Genomic DNA, 23,018 nt, shown 5'->3' on the forward strand with positions numbered 1-23,018 from the left:
ATATTCCCAAAACCTCAGCAGAGTTGCCTTTCTGAGTTACCCAAGCAAGCGTCGTAACTTAACGGTGTAGTCCAACACATCTGGAGGGCACCAGGTTAGTGTAACCATTTGGGGCCCTAACATGCACCTCCGTGGATTGATCAAGAACAGCTTTCACTGGGTGGCTTCTCCTTTGAGGAGAGAACCCCCTGTCTGTCGCAGAGGACTTGGGGGAGGCTTTGCCTTGTAGGCTGCCCTGCATGGATGGAGAGTGTGGTCTAGCACGCAACCAGCGCCTCTCCTGCAGTTGTGCAGGGCAAAGGGGCTTTCAGTAAGGCGGGGAGGGTCTCCTAGGCCTCTTGCTGAAGGGCAAGGGACTCAGAGGGGCAGGATCATAAGCAAAGGGCAGAATGTAACCGGCAGTGCTGAAAGCCACTCGAGAGCCACTATGCCACGAGTTCTTAACTTTTTAAATTATAGGACATACATTTTATTTTAATATTTTTATTTTATTTAATTTAAAACATATCGCGCCCTGTATCATTAGGATCTCAGGGCAGCGTACAGATAAAATCAGTTTAGACAATACTAAACAATAAATAATGTAAACAGCTAAAAACATATTAAACCATTAAGCAAGCTAATACCAATTTAAAATTTAAAACAATAAAACAGTTAAAACTGTGTGCTACTTTAGGGAATGCATTTTGCCCTCAAAGGCTTTGATAAAATGCCATGTTTTAACTTGGCACCGAAATGAAACCAATGTCAGCACCCATCAGGCCTCCAAGGGGAGGGCATTCCACAACCAGGGTGCCACAGCAGACAAGGCCCTCTCCCACGTCACCGTAGTGTATGTCCCGCACTGGTGGGACACAGAGGAGGGCCCCTCCGACAGATCTCAGTCCTCAGGCAGGCGTATGTAGGGGGAGGCACTCCCTCAAATACCGAGGTCGCAAGCCACTTAGGGCTTTAAGTGTCATCACCAGAGCCTTGAATTCGGGCTGGAAGGGTATCGGCAGCCAGTGCAATTCCTTTAAGACTGGTGTTATGTGATCTTTGTGTGATGTTCCGGTCGGCAGTCTAGCTGCTGGATGTCTCCCTAGCTGCAGCTCCCACGTCGCCCTCAAGGGCAGCCCCGCGTGAAGTGCATTGGATAGCAGTGGCTGTAACGGGGACCGGGGAGGAGTTGTGTCATGCTTCTCATCGGGTGGGGAACCTCTTTCAGCTTGAGGGCCAAACTGAGTTTCATAGAAGCTCTCGGAGGCTGTGTTCCAGTGGTGGGCGGAGCTCAAGTCAAAAGGGGTGGAGCCCCAAACACAGAAAATACCAGCCTATTCCAGCCGAAAGCGCTGACCGCCCGGCAGGGAGCCTTAGGAGAGGCATTTCAGCCTTTCAGATTGTGGGGAGAACGGCACAAAAGCTGGGAAATGAGCAAATGATTGGTGGTTGGGGGAAAGGGGGTGGGGCCAGGGGAAAGAGGCGGGGCCACCTGGGGAAGCCTGGAGGGCCAGATAGGAACCCCAGGCAGACTGGATTTGGCCCCAGGTTCCCCAGCCCTGTTCTATATGGACACATAATCGGGGTTGCCACTTGCCACTTTTCCTGTTCCTTTAACACTTCAACAGCTCAATGACAGAGATGTAATAGATGTCGTGTCTGCCCCCCCCCCTGCCCCCAGGACAGAGAAGTAGTGACTGGGGACTGGTTCATCTGTTCCATAGCGGCTACAGGCACAGGAGCGTTGTCTCGGGGGGAAAAGGTTGCAACCTTTCTAGTAGGCGGCCATAGGCCTTGCCTCTTCCTGCTGCTCTGATTAGAACCGAAGCCCGCATTTTTGGCTCTCCCTCTCCTAGGAGACCCTCTCGGACGTGCTCGAGAGCTCCCCGCTCGGAGTTCACCTGCCCTTCGTGGGATATTCCTACACCTACACAGCCGTGAAGTAAGAAGCCCTTCGGGAGCCAGGGGGTGATTTGAAAGGGAGCCCCAACGTCAGCAGTCCATTGCAGACCTGGGTCCTGTTATGTCCTTTGGCATGCATTTGCTGGGGCTGTTTTTCCTCCATACGTGCAGGCTCTCTGGAGAGGAGAGCTCTGAGCATGCGTAGCGTGCCCTTCCTTTGTCGCTTAGCCGTCATGTACACAGCCACCCCTCCCATGTGTTTCCAGGGGGAAGGAGTGGGGTTTTGGAGGCAGGGACGGGGGGTTTAATTCTGACTCCTGTGCAGTTCGGTAGCGCTAAATTTGGGATGTCGAAGCTCTTTCAGCTGAGGGTTGAATTTAGTTTTGGAGAAGCTCTGGGGGGGATGGGGTGCATTCCAGTAGCGGTCAGGGCCCCAAATGCCAGCCTGTTTTAGCTTAAGGGTGCAATCCTGTTTGGGCAGAAGGGAGTCCTACCACTCCTGGCTGGGGCATGCTGGGCATTGTAGGACTTTTTTTCTGTCTAAACATGGTGCCCCAAGGCTCTCCCTGCCAGTAACTGAGCCTTAGGCGAGGCAGCTCAACCTTTTAGAACGGGGACGAAGCTGAGCCAAGCCAGGAAACCAGCAAACAATTGGCAGCTGGGGGGCGGGAACCAGGGGAAGGGTGGGTGGCCTTCTGGGGGCCCTTGTAGGGCCAGGTAGGAACCCCAGGTGGGCCGGATTTGGACCCTGAGCTTGAAGTTCTGCACCCTTGTGCTTGGTGGTCCTTCTGCTCAGCCCTGCTCCAGAGGAGGCCAGGAAGCCACAGGCTGGGGGCAGGTGCTGTCGCTCTGGAGACGGGGCCCGTGAGAATCTCCCTTTCTCTCAGACAGAATGAGCCAGAGGAAAGAGGCCCCGGGGACCTCACCATGGAGGTGGACTGCACCAGAAGGATCTCATCAGGGGAGCAGACGTCCAAGGAGCCCCCCGGGGAGCTGGTAGGTGTGGGAAGAGGGGGTGCTGCTACCTGGAGGTGGCGAGGGGAGGCTGCCCTCTCCGGTGTTCGGCTGCTACACAGACGCCCCTGCTGTTCTTGGCCAGGTGTGCAAACTGCCCGACGGACAGAAGCTGGACCTTGCCACTTTCCTAGAGTTGCAGTCAGCACTTGAGGAGGAGCTGAGGAGCCGGGAGATGCTGTGTCAAGAGCTCAGCGTGGTGAAGGTGGCCAACCAGACCTTCGCCAGGTGAGAGGGCGGCAGCAGGGAGCGAGTTGGGGAGGCTCCCCCCCGCCAGCCCAGTCCTCCCCTTGGCGATGGCCGCCTCTGCCTGGCGCCAGATTGGCGAGCCTTCAGGGGAAAGCTGTGGAAATGACTGGGAGTCGCAGGCTGGAAGGGCCGAAAAAGGCCCTTCCTTTCGCTCAGTAGCTCCAGCCACCCCCTCACCCCACCTGCTCCATCCACGCAATCCAGACCTCCGTGAGCCCCAGAGTCGAGAGGGGAGGCCCCTTGCTGAAAGAGCCACGCAGAGCAAATACTCTCAGGGTGTTTTGTGGAAGTAAGCCAAGTCACATGCCCCAGCGGGAGGCCAAAAAATGAAGAATGCACGCTCCAAGCATGGTTGACTGGTCCAAGTGTTTTACACGATTGAGACTACAATCCTATACCCGCCTCTTTGGGAGTAAATCCGACTGAACTCACTATGATTGCACTGTAACAATTTGTTCTGTAGTGCACAATCCTATGCGTATTTAGGCAGAAAAAGGCCCTACAACCCCCAGCATTCCCCAGCCAACGCTGCTGGGAGTTGTAGGACTTTTTTCTGTCTGAACATGCATAGGATTGCACCCTTAATCTCACAGTGCTGGGATCTTTAATCAGTTTCAGCAATTAACAGATTAAACTTTAGACAAATAGTTGTTGGGGCGGGGTGCACAATTTAATAACTGAGGCTGCAACTCAAGTGTATCCTTGTTTATTTTGGAGGCCATTTTAGGGTATGAACAATATAAAAGATAGGCTTTTACTTATGAAATTGCAAGTTATCTTACACTTCCTTCAGCATCTCCCCTATGAGGAAAGTTTTGGGGCTTTTATTTATTGTAGAACTTCTTTCTCTCTAAACATGTATAGGATTGCACTTTAAGTGTGTGTGTGTGTGTGTGTGTGTGTGTGTGTGTGTGTATGAGGGTGGGGGAGGTCTTCATGTCTCCAAGTATAATTAGTCAAGCAAACCCCATCCCGCTGCCTCATTCCGGTGACCCCTCTGCTCCTTTCCAAGGCTGTGGTTCTGCCATTTAGTGCAAAGTTTTGAAGTGGAAGGACAGTTGTTCCATGACCATCTCTTTTCACTCTGGACAAGTGAAGAGCTGAGTCATCTGGGACAGTGAGGAGGGGGCCTCCCCCCTCACTTTCCCAGCAAAAACTGATAGTCTAGTCTTTTCCCACCCAGCCAACTAAAAGAAGCCGAGAGCCGCAACTTGGAACTGGAAGCTCAAATCAAACGCTTGGAGGAGCAGATCGAAGGGATGAAAACAATGGGCAAAGAAGGCAAGTTTCACCTGCTCCCCCCTCAAAAAAAGCTGTCGTTCCTGTATGCTCAGTTCCTCACCATGACCCGTAACATGCTGTTTCCTTTGGTCCCCTCAGTTTTGTCTTTTGCATCCTTTTCCCTCTTCAGTTTGGAAAAGAACCTGCCCCGAGGCGGACGCTGTCTGTAGAAACAGGTCAGGCAGGGAACTATACAGAATTGCAGACACACTAGTTGGGAGTCCAATTTAAAGAGGGGGGCGGTGAGTGTGTGTGTGTTAAAGAGCAGGGGAGAGCAGACTTCAGTCTTGTGGGATCTACTTTGGTGTGTTTTTTTACTACAACCCTGAGATCCACCAAGCGGAGCCAGGCGCAAAAGACACACTGTACGTTTAGAATTAAAGAATTCCGAGCCCAGGAATTTGTTTCAAGTACCAGGACAGAATGGAGGTTACAATCCTTCTGCACATTTTGTTGTGAAGACAATTTAGAGTCATTTTGTTGCTGCTATTGCTGAACAATTGGGAGTCAGAAATCCTGCCCGATCTACCCGAGACCTACCGGTAAGTAGATCCTGAACGGCCTTCTGCCCAACTCTGTTATAGAGGAGTATCTGTTCTTGTACATCTAGACTGGAGTAGTCCAGTGTTTGAATTCCAGGGGTGGGGGCAGCCCGCTTGAAATGCGTGCCAGCCCCTTAGCAGTCCTTTTTGGAAGGCTGTGCAGGGAGGGGGTTTTGGCTAAAATACAGGGGACTCAGAATGAGGCTTGTGGAGTTCACGAAGGTCCCCCACCTTTCGCTCCATAATTTGAGCACTGCTGATGGTTAGGCCTCCCCGAGAGTAAAGGCTGCTGCTGCGTGTGTATCGGTGTGCGGAGCAAGGCAGTCAGGGTGTTTACACACAAACTGGAATTCAATCTGGAAACCACCTCTGCCCACTGAAGTATCTGTTTATAAGGTGCAGAGCCTTGGAGCTGGTGTTAGCGATCGGAAAGGTCTATGCAGAGAGAAGCCAAGTGCTCTTGGCCGCCCTCTGGCGTGATCGAGGGACAGGAGAGGGCAATGCAGAACAGAGTTTCTTGAAGCTTATGAGACCTGCCAGCAGTTTGGACGCTGGGTGGGGGGGTGTTGGATCTACAGGCTCAGCCCTTTTCTCCCAGGCTGCGGGGTGGGGAGAAAACTGCCCTGCCCCACCTAATAGAAGCTCAGTACAGAAGAGTTGACTCCAAATGTGGAAGGGGAGAAACAAGCCAGTTTGCAGGAGGGAAGAGAGGGACCATTGGCTCATTCTCATAGTCTTGTTCCATTCACCTTCGTGTTTCCACCTGGGCTTGAGAAGCCGCTGTGCGTGTGTGTGCGCCTTGTCATGCTGCCTTGCACCCTGCCTCAAACCCCACAGGCCCACCCTTCCTGTGCTGGATGCTTAGCTCCTCAGCTCTAGACTCTCCTTTAGGCAGTCTGCACTTGAGCCATTATGGTGTGTGACATTTGGCAGCCTGTGTGCCTGAAGGGAAGCATAGCGTGCGATGTGCACAGCATGGCAGCCGTGTACTTCATTGCCTGGCACATCTGCCAGCGTGCGTAACCTGTGTAGACGGGTGTCGCTCCTGCGCATGTTCTCCTCTTTCCCTCCCTCGACTCTCACCCCTCTATCACCTGAAGAAAACTCGGCCCCACATGTCTCTTTTCCTTCCAGCTGCTCTGGGGTGGAGCCCTCGTTGGCCCCCCAACCACTCCCACCCTTTCTCGTGCTGCGTGGAGCGCCCGGCCGATGTAAGCCTGATTCTGCAGGTTGCCAGACCACATGGTGGAGAAAGGGGGCACCCAGGGTAGGGCTCCCTTCTGGGCAAGGAGGAGGGCAGAAAAGCTGTGGAGGAAGCAGGGCGGGCGGGCGGTGGGCGAGGTGGCCCTGCTTGCTCTGCCCTGCTGAGCCTGCACGTTACATGCCTCTGTCGGGGTCGGTGAGTTTGTGCCAACCTGCTCCCCACCCCCCATTCTGCAGCCAGGATAGATGCTGCAGCTTGCTTTGATTTTTCCATCCAATTTTTGCTCCCACCCTTCGATTGTTTGTATAACTTCAGACTCCCTGTCAAAAAAATGGAGGAGGTGACAGGCAGGAAAAGAGGGGTGGGAAGAAATCGGGGAGGTGTTTCTCCAGGAGGACTAGACAGTTGCTTCAAAGAGGTGTTGCATTGTAAAATTCCACACCCCAAATAGCCGCCGTGGGGTTGCCGCTGGGTGCATGCACGGGATATGCACACGGCGGTGTGTTTTCCGTCCTCTCCCCCCGCCCCGCCGCCTGGTGCGGTGCCCTGCTGACCGTGACCTCTGCTTTCTCTTTCCAGCAAGGCGGCACGACGGCATCTCGGCTCTGTGAATACCCGCTTGTGGTACCTCTGTACCGGCACTTGCTGCTCTTTTCCAGGGTACGTCGGCTGCCGCCTCTTTGCGCGCACGCACACACACGTCTCTCCTCCGGCTCTGCTCCCCTGAGCACACCGGGCTGGTGCTTGCTTTGGCCGGCAGGCGCCTCCCTTTGCACCACCTTTCAGTGCATTCCTTCTCACCCACACCCACTCCCGACTGACAGCCATTGAGGGCAAAGCCCTGCCCCACTCAGAGATGAGGGTGGGGATGGAGGCACGGCAGGGCAACAAATGAGGGTGGCGCAGCAGAGATTCCTCCGCCAGAGGCCCCTGGCGCTGCTTTGATACGTCTCCTTCTTGTGCCTCTTAACCTGGGAATGAGCCGACGTTCAGGGGCTTGGGTCTTCGTGCAGACACACTCCGCATAGAAGCCTTCCCCAACCTGGTGCTTTCCAATGTGTCAGACTGCAACTTCTGTCATCCCCTGCCAGGACGTCCAGCCAGTTGAGCAGTCCAGTGCATCGGAGGGCATCGTGTTGGGGAGGGCTGGTATCTTGTCCCAAAGAGTCGGAACACAGGCCCAGCTTGTCCAGCACTCTGCTCCAGTGATCCCCAGCACATGCGCCAGGAGAAAGGGACGGCGGGCCCCTCCAAGCCCCACCCAGGAGGCGGCTCACTCCGCTGCTGGGGCCTCGCTGCCACTTTGTCCACGCCTGGGGGTGGGCGTCTGTGCATGAAGCAAGCCATGTGCCAGGGAGAACACTCCCAGCCTTCCCCCCAACAGGCTCGTTTTGTGTCCAGGGACTTCACTGTATTTTAAGGGGGAGTCTTCGGCTGTGCCCGCCCCCTGCCTGCAGCTGCACAGCCTAGACTCGGTCAAAGCGCCCCATTGAGACTTGGCCTGCGCAGCGGGCACTTGCAGCGGGCAGGGCTGGAGCACTAAGGCAGAGCGTGGGAGGAGCTCCCCTGGGGGGCGCTCCTGGCCGCTCTGTTTTTGCACAACTCTCTTCTGGGCTTGGAAGGCATCCCAACCGGTGCCACGTTCAGAAACGCGGGAGTAGGGGCAGGGAGGGCGGCAACTCCTGGGCACACTTACTCTGACAAGGCCGTCGCCCAGATGCGTAGCCTAGCGTCGCCCAGATGCGGACGACAACTCCCATCGCCCACAGTCAAGAGCACCCGGCTAGGGAAGGCTGCTCTTACACAGCTGCAAGCGATGCTGTCCGGGCGTGCCAATGCGTGCTCCCCACTCTAGTCCAGCTAGAAGCACACTTCGGCAGTTTGGGGGGCCGTGGCCCACCTCCACTGGCGCTCCGGTGGCTCAGGCAGAGATGGCGCCCGGGAGTCTCGGCTGGCCGGCAAGAGTTCTGGCCCCAGGCCTCTCCAGCAGCAGGAGGCTGCTGAGCCTTCTCTCCAGCCCACATTTCTGGCTACCCAAGAGCTCCCTCAACCTTGACGGGTCTCTCTCCTTCCTTTGCAGGTACATAGGCCCTGCATTGTCAAGGTGGGATACCTGCTCCTGTGCACTGGCGGGCTGGTACCGGAGGCCTCCGCCCGGAGCCCAGTGGATACGGCTTGAGCGCTGCCAGGGGAGAGGGCAGCTGGGTGTGGCCGCCACCTGCAGCTGCCTGGTGAACCCTTGCCTGGCATTCGGGACACCTCCCACCACTAGATGCCCATTGCCCTGGGGGGTTCTTGGGCACAGAGGCGTGAAATCCCAGGGTCCTGCGCCCCAGCAGCGCGGGGGCCCTTCCCATTCCAGCTGCAGCCTGCATGGCTCAGGCTCACCTCTGGTTCCGTGCCCAGCCATTACTCAGGGTTCCCCTTTCCTGCTCCCGGTGGCCCTGCAGCGACTGCTGCTGGTTTCCCTTGCCTCCTCCCCAGGACGGTACTACTGCCCCCCAGCAGCAGCAGCCCCACCTCATACTGCAGGGCAGCTAAACGGGCTCTGAGGAAGGCTTTTCTGGGGGATGTGAGCAACTATAGCTGGCAAGAGAATCCAGCAGACCCCAGCACCTTCCAACCATCACTTCCCTCCCCTCAGATTGTGAAGAGTGCTCCAGCGGGAGTTGAGTAGGCTTGGCACCCTGCTTCCCAGCCCCCTTAGACTCCAGGAGTCATGGCACCCTCAGCGCTTAACCCTGAATTCCCACCTCTCGGGTGCCTTCCAGCCAACCCCCTTCCAGCTGGGAAGAACACGCACCAGCTCTGACCTACGAGTCTCGGTGCATGTTTGGCATCGAAGGGGCCCAGGGGTGGCTCACAGGCTGGGCAGGGAGGGCCGTCTTCCGGACGCCACCTCTCCTCCCGTTGCTTTGTTGGAGGGCCGTCTCCACTGCTGCAAGGAGCTGCTCCCGCTTCCCTCTGTCTCCAGCCAGGAGATGCCACGAGTGCCTTCTGCCCTAACGACCGGCGGTCTCTTTGCACTAGGCGCCCCGGGGCGTGCAAGAAAGCCCCGGCAGAGGCATGGCCAACGGAAGAGGGCAACTACAGCGTCTGCCAGAGCCGGATTAGGGCCAGGTTGGATCCCCAGGAACTGCAGCTCCTGCAGGAGGAGGCAGGTGAGAAGGAACCTGCCACTTTGGGGAGTTGGCCTGTCTCCTCCAACGCCATGGGCTGCCTGGCTCTGTGCAGACACTGGCTGCCACCAGTGCCCCCAAGTCACGCCGAGGGCCAGGGATCTGCTGGGCTGGGGCAGCCTCGCTGAGTGGCAGCACGGGCAGCCTGTTTCTGCTGTAAGGCCCGGGTGTGGCCTCGGACAAGGCTAAAAAGCCACATGCCTCAGCTCGCTTGGTGGCCGGGGGTGAGGGGGAGCGCTACTCCCATGCCACCAACGTTGACTTATGCCTGCACTTCTACACTTCTCACACCTGGTGGCAGCACTAACCTTTTCTTCTCCACACTTCCTCCCCACACAAGGTTCTTGGTAATTTATTTGGAATTGTGGTGTTTAGCGGTAACCCTTATTGCCCTCGCCCCCCAGGCAGGAGCTATGTCTTTGCTCCCTACCTGTCCAAAAGCAAGCTAAAGTTGTGTGTGCCCAAACAAAAGTGCACAGATCAAGTTTTAGCTTGAGGGGGCAAACTGTTAGTTTTAAGGTTTTGCACTATGTTCCTTTTGGGCCTCTCGTCACCTCCCCCCATATTTATTATACCCTCCCCCAGTGTAATAAGGGACATTTGGTTGGATGCATGAGAACACTGTACATTTGTGACAATGTGAGCTAAGGAGGCGCCCTCTTTAGAGCTGAATAAAGTTTAAATATTCCATGTTCTTTGTTGGACTGCTACCATGGGAGGGAACCTTTAGAATTTTGCAGCTGAAGGCAAAACCAAACCCTTGAGAAAAGGGCGCAGAAGTGGAAGTCGGGGGGGGGGGGAGACACATTAAAGGCATTTTCACAAGCAACTCCCAAGTCTTCACAGGTGACACAGAAATGCCTAGTTACATTTCAGTTGTCTCACGGTTTGATTTTTGCAGAGGTGACCTCTATCCATTTTCTTAAAGTATAATCACGGGTCTTAATGGCACAATTCGGGCTTTACAAGCTCCGTGTCTTCCCTCCATTGCCCACCCACAATCAATATTTAGCAGGGGAGGCTGTGGTGTGAAAACTGTCTCTTTAGTATAAATAGGAGTTCACGATTCTATAATTTAAACACTTTTCCAGACACAACAGTAACAAACGTTTAGAGCAGGTAGTAAAGTGACGAAGGCACGGGGCAGCGTCGGCAGCTTCCAGGCGTGTTCTTCTGCGGACTCGGGGGCGGGGGGAGGCTGCCAGACACCAGCTGGCAGGGAAGGCTGCTGGGGCCCAGACAGAGTGCGAGGGTGACATGCAGCTGGAGGTGCCAGGATGAGGGAAGGGGAAATGCAAAGAGCAAAATTAATACTGTCCTTGGAGGTCCTTGCATCTCACTGAAGAGGATCCGAGCAGACCTGACACAAGTCCAGTTTCTCTCCCCTGCTCCCCCCCAGTTGCTCTTGCCAGGCCGGGACGGAGCAGATGTAAATTGTGTGCAACGGTTCTGGACCCAGTATGGCTTTTTTTTCCTGGGGGAAGGGAGCCAGTCCCATGGTGGTGAATCTTTCTCTGTGAGAGATTTTCATCTGCCCTGGTGGAAGAGGATCTCCTGGATAGCCGGGTCATATTTTACAAGATGGAGAGCTGAAAATGGATTCACAGTGAGAGTGTGATTCGCAGAGGCTTCCCCTGCCAGTCTGGAGACTTTCCTTGGTAGACGGTATGAACTAAGGCGAAGACCTGTGATGAACACAGGTACCTAGGTCTTCCTTTGAGCCTGGCCAAGTCCTCCGGACCAGTCTTCAATGCTTGGGCTCAGCCCCAGAATGTGTGAAGTTATAACCGATGAGTATCCCTCTGGGCATGCCCAAGGGTAGACTCCCTGAACACACCGTGAAGCCCACAAATGCATCCAGAATCCCAGAGCCTTCTAGGCATCATTATGCCCTGGGGCCTCTCGTGCTGGAAAGCAGCCACAACAGGTAACTCACCCTGCACACCAGCTCAATTCATCCAAAGGTCATCTCAGCCAGCAATGGCACAAACTGGAACTGCTGTTGGATCTGCAGGCACAGCCAAGCCTCAACCCATCCTACTGGCCACCAGCAAAGTGAGTCACGAGACTCTTATAGGCAAAAAGCCCAGTCTCCCTCCGCCCTCCACCTCAGGCAGCCTTAAGGGACACACCAACTGGTAGGGTGCAGGAGGAGATGATTCGGCATTGTATCTACAGAAACCATAGCCCTCCACTCTTTACTTTCCTTCAGCTGAAATAACTGATCCACAGGACAAGAGGCTGTGATGGAATGCAGGCCCCACAGGGAGGCCTCGCCCAGCACAAACACACGCCTTCCCCAACCTGGTGCCCTCCAGATGTGTTGGACTGCAACTCCCATCATTCCCCAGGTAGGATGGCCACTGACCTGGGAATGATGGAACTGCAGTGCGACAGATGTGGAGGGGGCCAGGTTGGGGAAGGGTGACACACAGCAAGGCTGGGCCTCTCTGAGTTCCCCACACCACACACCGAAGACAAAACTGCTCCTAGGGCCTGTTCCCCGTCATAGGTGTCAAGCACAGACATTTTATCTGCGGGGGGGATTATGCTGAAGCAGAAGGAAAAGAAGTCTAGGGCTCCTCTCAGAAGCTTGGTGGCTGTTTTTCAACCCAAGGTATTGAGAAATCTTTGCCCAACGAGCTTATATACTAGCTCTGAGATACCAGAAACAAACCCCCGCATATGCTACCTATTAGTAAGCAGTAAAATATCTCATGGCACCAGCCTCTTTAGACGCAGGCTAGACTCTACTGTAACAGAGACTGGTTGCTAGCTCTAGCACACTGGGGGACAACCGCAGCTGCATACGCAATGCAACGTGGCACTCAAGGACAGCTGTGGTGAAAACTGATTCAAAGCCATCCAAAACCTGCCATGCCAATAAACTTCACGCACCAAAGAAAACTGTGTGTGCGCGTGCATATGCACACGGTGCCATCAATATTCCTTCCGGGCATAATTGTAACATACTATATATTTGACAGCAGCCTTCCCAACCTAGTGCCCTCCAGATGCTTTGGACTACAACTTTCACCAGCCCCAGCCAGCACGAGCAATCAGTGGGGATAGGAGTTGTTGTCTGAAGCATCTGGCAGCCACCAGATTGGGGAAGGCTTTTAAGACTGCCATTAATTGTCAGTAGGCTCAAAATCCATTTGGGACATTTTAAATGGCTGCATATTGGATTACATACATGTTTTAAAAATAGGTTGTTTGCTTTGAATCAGTTTTTGGAATAGCTGTTGTTCTACACCACATTGTGCTAAAGACATGACCCAGTTCCTAAGAAAATCAGCTGACCTTAAGGGAGCAATCCTATGGCCACTAGTCAGCGCTCTGAGGTCAGTTCCTGGAGAACCAACATTCCCCCCTTCTGTGCTGCCTCTCAAACAGCATGGAACAGCCCTGTGCTCTGTGCTCGCAAGAGGAGTGCAGAGCAGCTGAAATGGGGCATTCTGGGGCGGGGAGGGCGGAAATGCCAGTACGACCAATCCTATGTGTTGTACGGCAGCCTCTTCCCCTGCTCTGCCTTCCCACGGCTAGACAGCCGCAATCGGCTGTCTACCCGAAAATGCAGGGCAGGAGACGCACGGAGGGAACAATCCCCTCCATGCTTCTCCTGCCCTGCATTGGATAGGCGGTCACCTCCGAGTTCAGAGGCGACTACCTATCTGCATAGGACTGTGCCCTAAGCTGACCAAACCTGCCCAAATGGGACACAGACTCCGAGAGGTACAACATATACAGCATAGAGATAAACCCAGTATGCTGAATACTGCAAGTCAGCTGCCAAGTCAACAGACGCTGAAATGTGCCTGCTGCACTGCAGAAGCCAAAGGGCAAAATAGACATGAGCTCTATTGGACCACGTTGGTGCACTTCGCTTGTAACGACAGCCTGTAGGTTAAAGAAACCAAGGGCTATCAGGGAGAAGCGGGAGAGAGCAGGTGTGCTGCTTGCAGCACGCCAGCCCCTTCCACTCTTAATCACCTACAATAGGCCCATTTGTAGGTTGTTGAGCATGATGTGAAGACCTGGAGCACTGAGTTGTTCAGGGGCTAAACAACCCAGAAGTTAACTAAACAACAAACCATGGGTTAACCACTGGAGCTAAACAACCCAGTGCTCCGGTGAACTCAGTGAACCCAGTGCTCCGGGTTCACACGTCACACCCAACAACCTTCGAACGGGCTGATCGTAGGTTGTTGAGTAAAAGCGGAAGTGGTGGGTGTGCGAGAGGCAGCACGCTCACTCTCCCCTGCTTGTACATGGGCAACCCATGAGTTGCTGAGGCCGTGGGTTCTCACTGGGTGTAAATCAGGTCATTAGATTGTGCTCAATTCTAGGTATTTACCTCTTGCTACCAGTAACCACCATCCACATCTATGGTAGGAAACTGCTGCGCCTATGCTGGGCAACCTAAGCTATCATCTCTCTGGACAGATGGGCTAGCAAGCGACACAAGTAATTTCGTTTCAGTATAACAGCTTTCTTACTGTGAAATTTCTAGCACCTGAATACTTTTTGTGAGATTTTTTTAAAGGAGGACAGCTGTTTCTCCTGTAGTTTTAACTGGTGAAACTACAGTCATGGGTTTGATATCTTGGTCTCTGAGTAGCTGAAATGGCAAATGGATGTCATTGTTCTGGTTCAGGGTTTCCAGCTCAACCTCAATGTTAGACGACTGGCTATTTAAAATTTGCATGAATGTGTCTGTGCAAGCAGGCAGAGCACAGGCCAGAATCTCCTAAACATAAGTACGTGCATATAAATCGATCTGGAGGGTGGGAAGGAAAAAGAAAAGAAAAAAGCAATGGGGAAAATGGATTGGGGCCATCAAGGCTGGGATGCTTCTAGCTGTCCCAGCAATGAGATCCAGTCCAGAAGCAGTTCCTTGGCAGAAAAGGGCTGGTAAACTGAAGAAACAGCTGCCGGCAAACCGCCTTCAAGTACAAGGACCAGCCAGTTCAAAGAAAGGGCCATTTCACTTCTGAGAGAACTGCAGAGAAGTGATTCAGATGAAGTTGTGAGGACGGGTGAGAACAGAGCAAGCGGGCAGCTGTCTGGACCTCAACACTGAGAAACAAGGTTGGCAGAGGGATGGCAGGAGCTCCTGGGCAGTATCTCGCTGGATCTCGAACATTAAGCAACATCTCTCTGGGGATCAGTTGGATGCACTGAGAGGGGGGCACAGGGGAGAGGGTTCTGCTGTTAAGACTGAAGAGACTGTCTCCTGGATGTTTCCTCAAGTGAGCAGAAGAATTGGTACATCTTGTGCAAAACACACACAAAAACGGAACTAAAATAGACTTTAAAAACAGGAGGGAAAATAAATCAGAAAGACAGAGGTTCCTTCATAAATGGGGGGGGGGGTCATTTCCCCTGTGCAAAAGGGATTCCTTACGCTTTCTTCTAGAAACTGGTCTGGGGTAGATGAAGATTGAGACAGATTCAGTCAAGTTCAGGGCAGCACAGCTGAAAGGCAGTTAGGCATCCCTGTCTGGGAGATGGAGGGGAGGAAGGGAGAGAGGGCAGCTCAGTTCACCCTTGTGCAAAATCTGCCCCTCCAGCGGCCTGTGCTAAAATCTTAGCTTTAAATATGGTTCATTAATTAATACTTTTAAATAGCTGAGAAGTGCAAAGGGTCCTGTGCTACATAGGTCTCCATATATTAATTAACTCTGTTAGTGTCTCTCTTTCCATACAGTTAGTGTCATAGGCAAGGGAGGGAGGGAACAACCTGTACATACAGCAGATACTGAAGAGTCAGAGAGCTTCACCGTCGTGGCCCAATGGCCTCGGCAGGGCAAGGAGCCAGAGGTACCTGCTGGGAGATCAGCCGACTGAGAGTTAACGCCGGGTTATACTACTGTGCCACTTGGAGAGCCACCGTTCTGGGAGTTCAGGGTCTGAAAAAAGACAATATTTGGCGAAGAATTCAAGTGCTACGGCTGAGCAATACCATGGACAGAGCCTAGAGATGTGAAGGCTAGCTAAGGGTGGGAGAGAGAAAGAAACCTATGCACAGAGCAAAAAATGGCATGTCAGGAAGAGAAGTTTGAACCCTTCTCCCTGAGCTGCTATTTTTCTAAATGCAGGGAGGCTTGTATCGTGGGAGTGTTCAGGCAGTCCAGGAAAAGCTTTACCTGTTGACTGTCTGAACTGGTCCTTTCTTTTCCCAGCTGAAGTAAACTAGTGCTGAGCTAGGGAGTCTGTCCATCTGCCCCAGGATTGAAGCCAGGGAGAACCAGGCAGACAGACAGCAGCTGCCACCACCTGCACTGGCTTCTTCCCAGCCACAGGGACAGAAGCCCTGAGAAATGGCATCGTTCACAAGGGGCGAGAAGCCGTGCAGGAGGTGGCCGGGGCACCAACTGAATTTCAACTTGCCACAGCAGCCACTTAATTACCAGGCTGGATTTGCACCCCAATGAAATCAGAGGGGATCATGAAAAGAAAAATCTCTTGCAGGCACTGTTGGTCTTGGCCTCCTAGTTCCATCCGCACCCATTTCGCACCAGCCTCTGCCCTCTTTGGTCATGCTCCTACTTTAAAGAAAGAGATGTGGATGGAGAAACATCCTGAGCTTGTATAAAGTGCATTCCCACTCACTACTGGGCATCTTCTGCCTGCCCCCACACAGGATTAAGAAATAGGGGCTCCCTTCCAGAGCACATGGTGGGACTCCGACACAGGGCAGAGAGCCAGAACCTCTCTCAAAAGCAGGCACTGCCCCACCTCTCTTGACAGCATTCTGAGGACAGAGTCCACCCCCACCCACCCCCCTTAAACTTCTAAAGCTGATCTTCCTGTGGCACCACGAAACCTTACTGGCCCTCCGTATTTACCTGCACCTGTGTACTTTTACCACTGAATAAAATATCTTTGGGGCTACTATGTGGATAAGTTTTGCTTCCCAACTGGGGGTATCACAGACTGCGGTATGTGGGCTGGGAGAGGATTTCCTCCTGCGCCTTTTACAGCTTTCCCTCTAGTATGCGGTTAGGGTTACTTGCCTGGGTCATCTGGAGTTATCTGTTACCCAAACTACCTTGCTCTTGTTTTGTATTTGTGGCAGACCACAGGGCTGAACTATGCAGGATAAAGCAATTGCGGTGGGAAGGCTGATTCAAAGAAGATCCCACCTTGGGGAGCAGGGGGTTGGACTCGGTAACATCCCTTCTAACCCCACGAATATGGCACATATTTCCACATAAGGGAACAGAAAGAGAAATGTGTTGTTGGGCTGTGCGTGGAAAACTGCACTGGGGAAAAAGATCTGTAGAACAGAAAGCAGCAGGAATCTAGAACCTGCCCATGAATCCAGCAAGAACCAAGTTAACTTTTCATACTCCTGTGTAACAGTTGCCGTGAGTATATTTATTCCTCTGAGAAACACAGGAAGCTGCTTCACGCAGAGTCAGACCAATGGCCCATCTAGGTCTCTGCCTAAGCTGAATGACAGAGGCTCTCCAGGGGTTCACAGAGGGCTCTTTCCCAGTCCTACCAGGAGACACCAAGGATTAAACCTGGGACCTTTCGCAAGCAAAGCATGTGCTCTGCTACTAACCTACTGCCCTTTCCGAAAGAAGCAACTCTCTCGGTCAAAACCAGCCACTTAGAAATGCAACTGAAGCAGCAAGCTTAGAAATCAACCGCAGCCTCCCTGCCAGCAGGGGATGCTGTTTTACTTACTGCTTTCCCCGGCCTGGCCCATGTGCAGATCAGCCCTTCCTGGCAAGCGGTAATGATACAGTCCTCCAGGAAAAGCAACACCGTCAGCCTCTCGTGGGCAATCTTCTTGCAGACGAGGGGCTCCAGGAGGGGTACTTCATTGATGCGGGGGCACAGGGCAGTGCCCAAGACCTTGGCTGTATCCAGCTTGCTTTTGGGCACCACGTTGAGCTTGTCGTTGCTCTTGCTGATATTGCCCAAGCTGTGGTAGCGCTTGTGCTCTTTCTCGGCATTCTTGTCCTTCCGCTCCTGCAGGGTGAGGGTGGCGAACTTGCCGATGCTGAAGGGCACCGCGCCATCGGCCACATGGCTCTTGGTGGCGCTGGTGACGGCCGGGTGGGGCAGGCTGTTGGAGCGCGACAGCGAGCGAGGGAGGGCGCCCCCGCCCGATTCAGCAGCCAAGTTGCTCCCACCGCTCCCAGACGGGGGGATGCCCGTGCTGAAGGTGTTCGTGAGTGTTCGGGCCCGGGAGATCGGATGGTGAGGGTACAGGACATCTTCCGTTAGATCCCAAAGGCAGAACTGGGTGTCCTGACCAGCAGACCCAAAGCGGTACGTCACCGAGGGGGTGCTTTTGGTGCTGTGCTTGGAGAGGTGGGACAGGGTGCTGCTGGTCCGCACTCTGCCAAAACCTGTAGAGTCCTGAATGTCCTCGTCACTCCCGCTGAACTCTCCGCTCTCGTCGCCCTCAGTGCTGGTGGTGTAGGGGTCGAAAGCCACCGCGTTGACCCATGACTTGTGACCATGGCCCCTGGCAATGACCCGGCCCTCAGCAAAGGACCAGACCGTCACCAGGTCATCCTCGCCGCCTGTCACAACGTAGCGCCCGTCGGGGCTCCAGCAGACACACAGCAAGCCGCCGAAGTAGCTCTTCATCATCCCTTGCAGGAGCATGGAGTCAAAATGGAAGACACGCAGGCAGCCGTCTTGGCTGACGCAAGCCAGGTAGCGGCCATCAGGGGAGAAGGCAAACTCGTTCAGTGCTCCTTCGCCAACGGCCCACTTCAGCAGCGGGTTGCGGGCACTCTTGCTCTTGCAGGCATAGACCGTGAAGCCCTCGCCTTGCTTGAGGAGAGTGTACTGAGGGGAGGCAGAGCCGCAGGGGTGTTCCACGTTGTACAGGTACAAGTGGCCACTGGCATGGGAAGCCAGGAAGAGAGACTCCGTCTCAGGGATCCACTTCACAAAGGTAACCTTCGTCTTGTCAATCAGCCTCTGTCAAGGAAGGCAGGGAGGCAGCATAAGGACTCCAAGAATTCCAAGCCGCCATCAATGCCCCCTCCACACCCCATGCCCCACGAACGTTCACCCAATGCCACACTTGCTGCAGAAAGATTTAACGAGAACAAATCATAATTGCTCCTAAGTGGGGATCATCAACATAGGCCAAGAAAGTTTTACTTTCTTGGTAAAACTTTTACCAAGTTTTGGTAAAACTTGGTAAAGTTTTACACCACCACCGGGGAAGAGGCGTGCTTGCTGCTGCTGGACCTGCTGCTGCCGCCGCTGCCACCACCACCAGGCCTTCCCCGTGGACTTCTGCCTGGCAGACCGACAGTCCCTGCAGGACCAGGCCCCCAGGTACCGAGCCAGCTGTGCTGCTCCACCTGCCCCTCCCTGGAGGGGCAACATAAGCTGGCTGGCTGAGGTGGCCTGGGAGAGCCAGGGCCTGCAGGAGAAGCCACCACCACCACCACCACCACCACCGGGGAAGAGGCGCGCCTGCTGCTGCTGGGCCTGCTGCCACCGCCACCACCACCACCGCCACCAGGCCTTCCCTGTGGACTCCTGCCTGGCATTTTTAAGGGGATTTTAATTGTTTTGTTTGTTTGTTTTATTTTGTTGGGGGGGATTTTGTTGTGTTTTTAGGGGTGGGTAGCCTGCCTGATAGGCGGGAGCGAGGGGGCATGTGTCCACCTGATGGAGGCAGTGGGGGGAGTGTTGGGGACCAGAACATACCGAGGCTGGGCAGCAGGCGCTGGCAGAGCGCTAGGGGCAGGCCATGCCAGGTAAGGGGAACAAGGGAGAGATGTGTAGTATCTGTCCCCTGCTCCGGGCCTGTCCAGAGCCAAAGGATGGCTGGGGGAGGCATGACCCCATCTTCTGGCCTTCGTTTGCTGCTCTGCAATGCCAGGTCTGTTACCCAGAAAACCTCCCTCATCCATGACATGATCCTGGATGAGGGCGCAGACCTGGCATGTATTACGGAGACCTGGCTCGCCAAGGCTGCTGCTCCAACCCTCGCAGCCATGTGTCCAGCCGGATTTTCGTATGCACAGCAGCCGAGGGCTGGGGATCGGGGAGGGGGAGTGGCTGTTATCTACCGAGAGTCCTTGGTCTTCACCAGACCCCCTCTCCGGGAGACCAAGGTTGCTGAGTGCATGTATTGGAGGTTGGGCCCGAAGGGCAGTCTGGGGATTCTGCTCGTGTACCGTCCACCCCGCTGCACGACTGACTCCCTGGCCGAGGTGCTTGAGGTGGTCTCTGATGTGCGTGTACAGTCCCCTAACTTACTGGTGTTGGGGGACTTCAACGTACATTCGGAGGCCATCCTCACAGGAGCACCTCGGGACTTCATGGCGACCATGGCCTCCTGGGAGCTGCACCATATTCTAACTGGGCCCACCCATGTAGCCGGTCATGCACTAGACCTTGTGTTTGTTTCTGGAGAAGCAGGGAGTGATCTGGAAGTCGGGGGTATATCCCTTATCCCGAGGGAGAGGGCCTTTTCTGTGGTGGCCCCCACTCTGTGGAACTCCCTCCGTAGAGAACTCCGTCATGCCCCCTCTTTAATGAGCTTCCGTCGTGCATTAAAAACGTGGTTGTTCAGGCAGGCATTTGGGGTGGGTTAGGGTATTTTAAAAAAAAAAATATGGTAGAATTTTATTGTTTTAAATTGTTTTATGGTATGTTGTACATCGCCCAGAGTGGCTGGGTGACCAGCCAGATGGGCGATTAATAAATTTAATAATAATAATAATAATAATAATAATAATAAAAAAGTTCAGAAGAGCTCACATAGAACTGCCACTCCATTTTCCAGCCCTTAAAAGAGTACATTCACAAGTACCCTTGATCCTACCTCCTGTGCCAATTTTGCTGTTAGAAGCATTTTCTATTGCACAGTTCTTTTGCAATTAATTTTAAAATGTCTCAGTTAACTTTGAGCTCTCAGGGCAAAATGGAATAAGATCTAAAACTGCCACATTATACTCATGATTTGGTTAATCTACTGATGAAACCAACTAAAGCTAATGGCTCTAAAAATACTATGAGCAACAAGAACAGTGATTAAGAGAAGCCTGGAAGAGAAAAAGAGACCACCCGCCAACATAACCACACTGACCTGGGAGGGCAACGGTAGAAATTCAAACGCAGATCAGTCTGCACCGACTCTCTCAAATGTTGCTTTCCCAGAAGGCTTTAACTTACCTCCTCATTAAACAGTTTGCTGGTATCTTTCTTGATGAGATCCAGATACTGCACTTGCCCTGCTGAGAAGCCAACTAGCAGCGAAATGCTTTCCGAAGCAGCTGTGAACTGGTTGAAGTCATGGCAAGTGGGTTGCGTCCCCTTATAGATCCGCTTGTCGATGGGTTTCTTCAGGTCAATGGACTGGGAATTCAGCAAAAAATAAGGACAAGCAAGGGTTTAGAGTACAGGAATCAAGAGTGGAAAAGGAATCCAGATGTCATCTGGGTTCAAGAGATGGCAAAGCTGTCTGACACTCCTTCACTTGTGTATGAACTGTTGAATGCAGTGTACAGCTGTGCAGATCATGGCGAAGGACTTAGAATTACCAGCGTCCCCCTCAGAGCTGGGCACAGATCCCAGGTTTCTTGGCTTCCAGTAACTGTTGTTTTTAAGCCATCTTATACTGACTGTGCTAAAAATAAAAACATAATTCTGCACTAAGAAAAGCTAGTCTCAACTACCAAGATCAACCTTGCAAGCAAGGCCACAAACATGACAAGCCCACATATCTATCTACATTAGTCATTTGTAATCTAAAAGGTGGAAAAAGGAACCTTCTGTCAAGCTTTCCTACCTGGCCAGATAGGAGACCACAAGCTAAGCAAATATGCAGGCATGTCATTTTACATCATTTATTCTGCTTTTGCTAACCATCAGGAGAGACAAATACCTATGCAAGCTGGAAGCTCTCTTCCCCTTCCAATATCAGGCATCTGAGATTAGCCACCATTCAGTTGTCTAGCTCATGACTTCCTCGACCTCTGAAAACAGAGCACCCCCTCCACCTGTTCCTGTGCCCCATTTCCCCAGCACTATACCTGCTGCCCTCCCCACCTACATGTCCCCATTTGATCATTCTCCCACCCAACAAGTCCCCTTCCCGTGCACAATTCCTCCTCCCAACACCCACAGCCCTGTGTTGTCTTCCTTCCACTACCTACCCCCCTTAATCCTCACGTTCTTCCCCACTCTCCAGCACCCCACTCCTCACCTCTTTCTCAGCCCCTGCCTCGCCTGCCGTCAGGCCTGAGCAGCCCCCACCTGAGTTCAATGTGGACCTGCTGGTCTCCAGCGTCCCCAGTACTGCCCCATTGCTGCCTGACAACCCCCCCTCTCCTCCTCTCCTTGTGCCCCACTTCCCAGCATCCCCATGTGTCTGACCACCCCTCCCGTCGACGACACCCAGTTCCCCGCCCCCCCATCACTCTCACTCTCTCCGCCCCGCACGCCAGACCCCCGGCCAGCGCCCTCCACTCCGCTCGCTCGCTCCCTCCGTCTCCCTGGGCGCTCACCCTGCGTCCCCGCCCGGGCGCCCCCCCGGAGCCCGAGTAGAAGTACAGCTCCCGGCCCAGGTTGAAGCAGACGCGGCTGCGCTCGGCGGCGAGGCCCCCCGGGTCGCCCTCCGCGCAGGGGTCGCCCCCTCCGCCGCCCGCCCCCGCCGGCGCCGAGCACAGCCGCACCACCGAGAGGCGCACGGGGGGCAGCGACGGGGCGGGCGGCGCGGGGGCTCCGCCGGGGGGCGCGGCGGGCGGCGGCGGGCCGGCGGCCGCGGCGCTGGGCAGGGCGGCGGCTGAGGACGGGGGCGCGCCGGGGGCCCCGGGCGGGGCGGGGCGAGCGCGGGGCTCGGGCCCGCCCAGCAGCCGGTAGGAGCCCTCGCGGGTCCGGAACTGGCTCTTGATCTCGTGCGTCGGCTGCGGCGGGGCCGGGCCTCCGTCGGGGGCAGGGGCGGGAGGAGCCAGCGCCGCCGCCATCTTCCCGCCGGGCCGCCGCCGCCGCCTCTTGCCGGAAGTCGCGACCCTTCGCTCACCTCGCCGCGCACGGAAGCTGCGCGACGGAGCCTTGGCAACGCCGGCGGGGGACGTCGCCTGGCAACGGGGGCGGGAAGGCTAGCCTCAGCGCAGGAGGAAGACGGCCCTTAGCAACGGGCCCTCCCCGAGGGCCTTAGCGACAGGGCGAGGCCCTTAGCAACCGAGGGAAGAAGGATGCTGCCCTTAGCGACGGGGCCTCCGCGCGCTGGTCCCGGACTTGGGACATTAGCAGCGGAGGGAGGGAGGATGCGGCCCTTCACGCTAGGGTGGGCGTGGGGACATAAGCAGTAGGGTGCAGCCTTGGGCAATGGAGCAGCAGGGCAGAAAAGGGGCCTTGGCAAGAGGGAAGACACCTCTTTGAAAGGGACAGCTCTAGGCCAGCATGGTGCCCTCTGGATGTGTTGGATTGCAACTCCCATCGTTCCCACCCACTAATGGGAGTTGCAGTCCAGCACATCCTGAGGGCACCAGGCTGGAGGAGGCTGGCCTAAGCCTTCTTCTCTCCAATAATATGAATAGACACATTTTGCCTCCAAGAGAAGATCAAGGAAATTTACAGTGTCTGGATCTGGCAGAGTCCTCTATTCCCTCGTCTGCCCTCTGAGTGTGTAAAGAAAACCCTAACTACATACGGGGGGGGGGGGGGGGA

At 54.5% G+C, this 23,018-nt stretch overlaps 2 protein-coding genes and 1 pseudogene across 10 annotated transcripts in view; 2 read left to right on the plus strand and 1 right to left on the minus strand.

The window, feature by feature from the left end:
* The window catches only part of DMPK (DM1 protein kinase), a 42,158-nt gene extending 32,113 nt beyond the window's left edge, over nt 1-10,045 (plus strand). For 2 of the 5 annotated variants that reach the window (XM_084814796.1, XM_084814797.1), the window contains exons 9-15: nt 1,836-1,921; nt 2,769-2,877; nt 2,981-3,123; nt 4,328-4,425; nt 6,102-6,178; nt 6,751-6,831; nt 8,252-10,045. In XM_084814796.1, coding sequence (XP_084670922.1) covers nt 1,836-1,921; nt 2,769-2,877; nt 2,981-3,123; nt 4,328-4,425; nt 6,102-6,178; nt 6,751-6,831; nt 8,252-8,350 — 693 coding nt within the window. In that variant the 3' untranslated portion in view covers nt 8,351-10,045. The remainder of the gene's footprint in view (nt 1-1,835; nt 1,922-2,768; nt 2,878-2,980; nt 3,124-4,327; nt 4,426-6,101; nt 6,179-6,750; nt 6,832-8,251) is intronic. The other 3 variants (XM_084814799.1, XM_084814798.1, XM_084814795.1) reach the window with 2 other exon arrangements.
* LOC146337528 (protein CFDP2 pseudogene) overlaps nt 1-23,018 on the plus strand; it is a 471,985-nt pseudogene that overhangs the window by 208,145 nt on the left and 240,822 nt on the right. The gene's annotated exons all lie outside the window — the stretch shown is intronic.
* On the minus strand, nt 10,378-22,414 carry DMWD (DM1 locus, WD repeat containing). 3 transcript variants are annotated; one of them, XR_014784997.1, is made up of 5 exons: nt 21,854-22,366; nt 20,520-20,702; nt 17,049-18,302; nt 15,104-15,262; nt 10,378-10,939 (listed from the first exon to the last, which is right to left on the minus strand). XR_014784997.1 is itself a non-coding variant. In XM_084814800.1 (4 exons), exons 1-4 carry the CDS (start codon nt 22,310-22,312, stop codon nt 15,215-15,217), a joined length of 1,944 nt encoding a protein of 647 aa, XP_084670926.1. In that variant the 5' UTR covers nt 22,313-22,366; the 3' UTR covers nt 14,649-15,214. The 3 variants fall into 3 exon arrangements, 2 of the variants coding, with proteins under 2 accessions (XP_084670926.1, XP_084670927.1); XM_084814800.1 differs by lacking the exon at nt 10,378-10,939 and having other exon boundaries at nt 14,649-15,262; XM_084814801.1 differs by lacking the exons at nt 10,378-10,939; nt 15,104-15,262 and having other exon boundaries at nt 16,720-18,302; nt 21,854-22,414.

The sequence above is a fragment of the Heloderma suspectum genome, chromosome 10 (assembly GCF_057233095.1).
Source record: "Heloderma suspectum isolate Gila_16-S chromosome 10, 16-S_ref, whole genome shotgun sequence".
In the NCBI taxonomy this organism is placed as follows: domain Eukaryota; kingdom Metazoa; phylum Chordata; class Lepidosauria; order Squamata; family Helodermatidae; genus Heloderma; species Heloderma suspectum.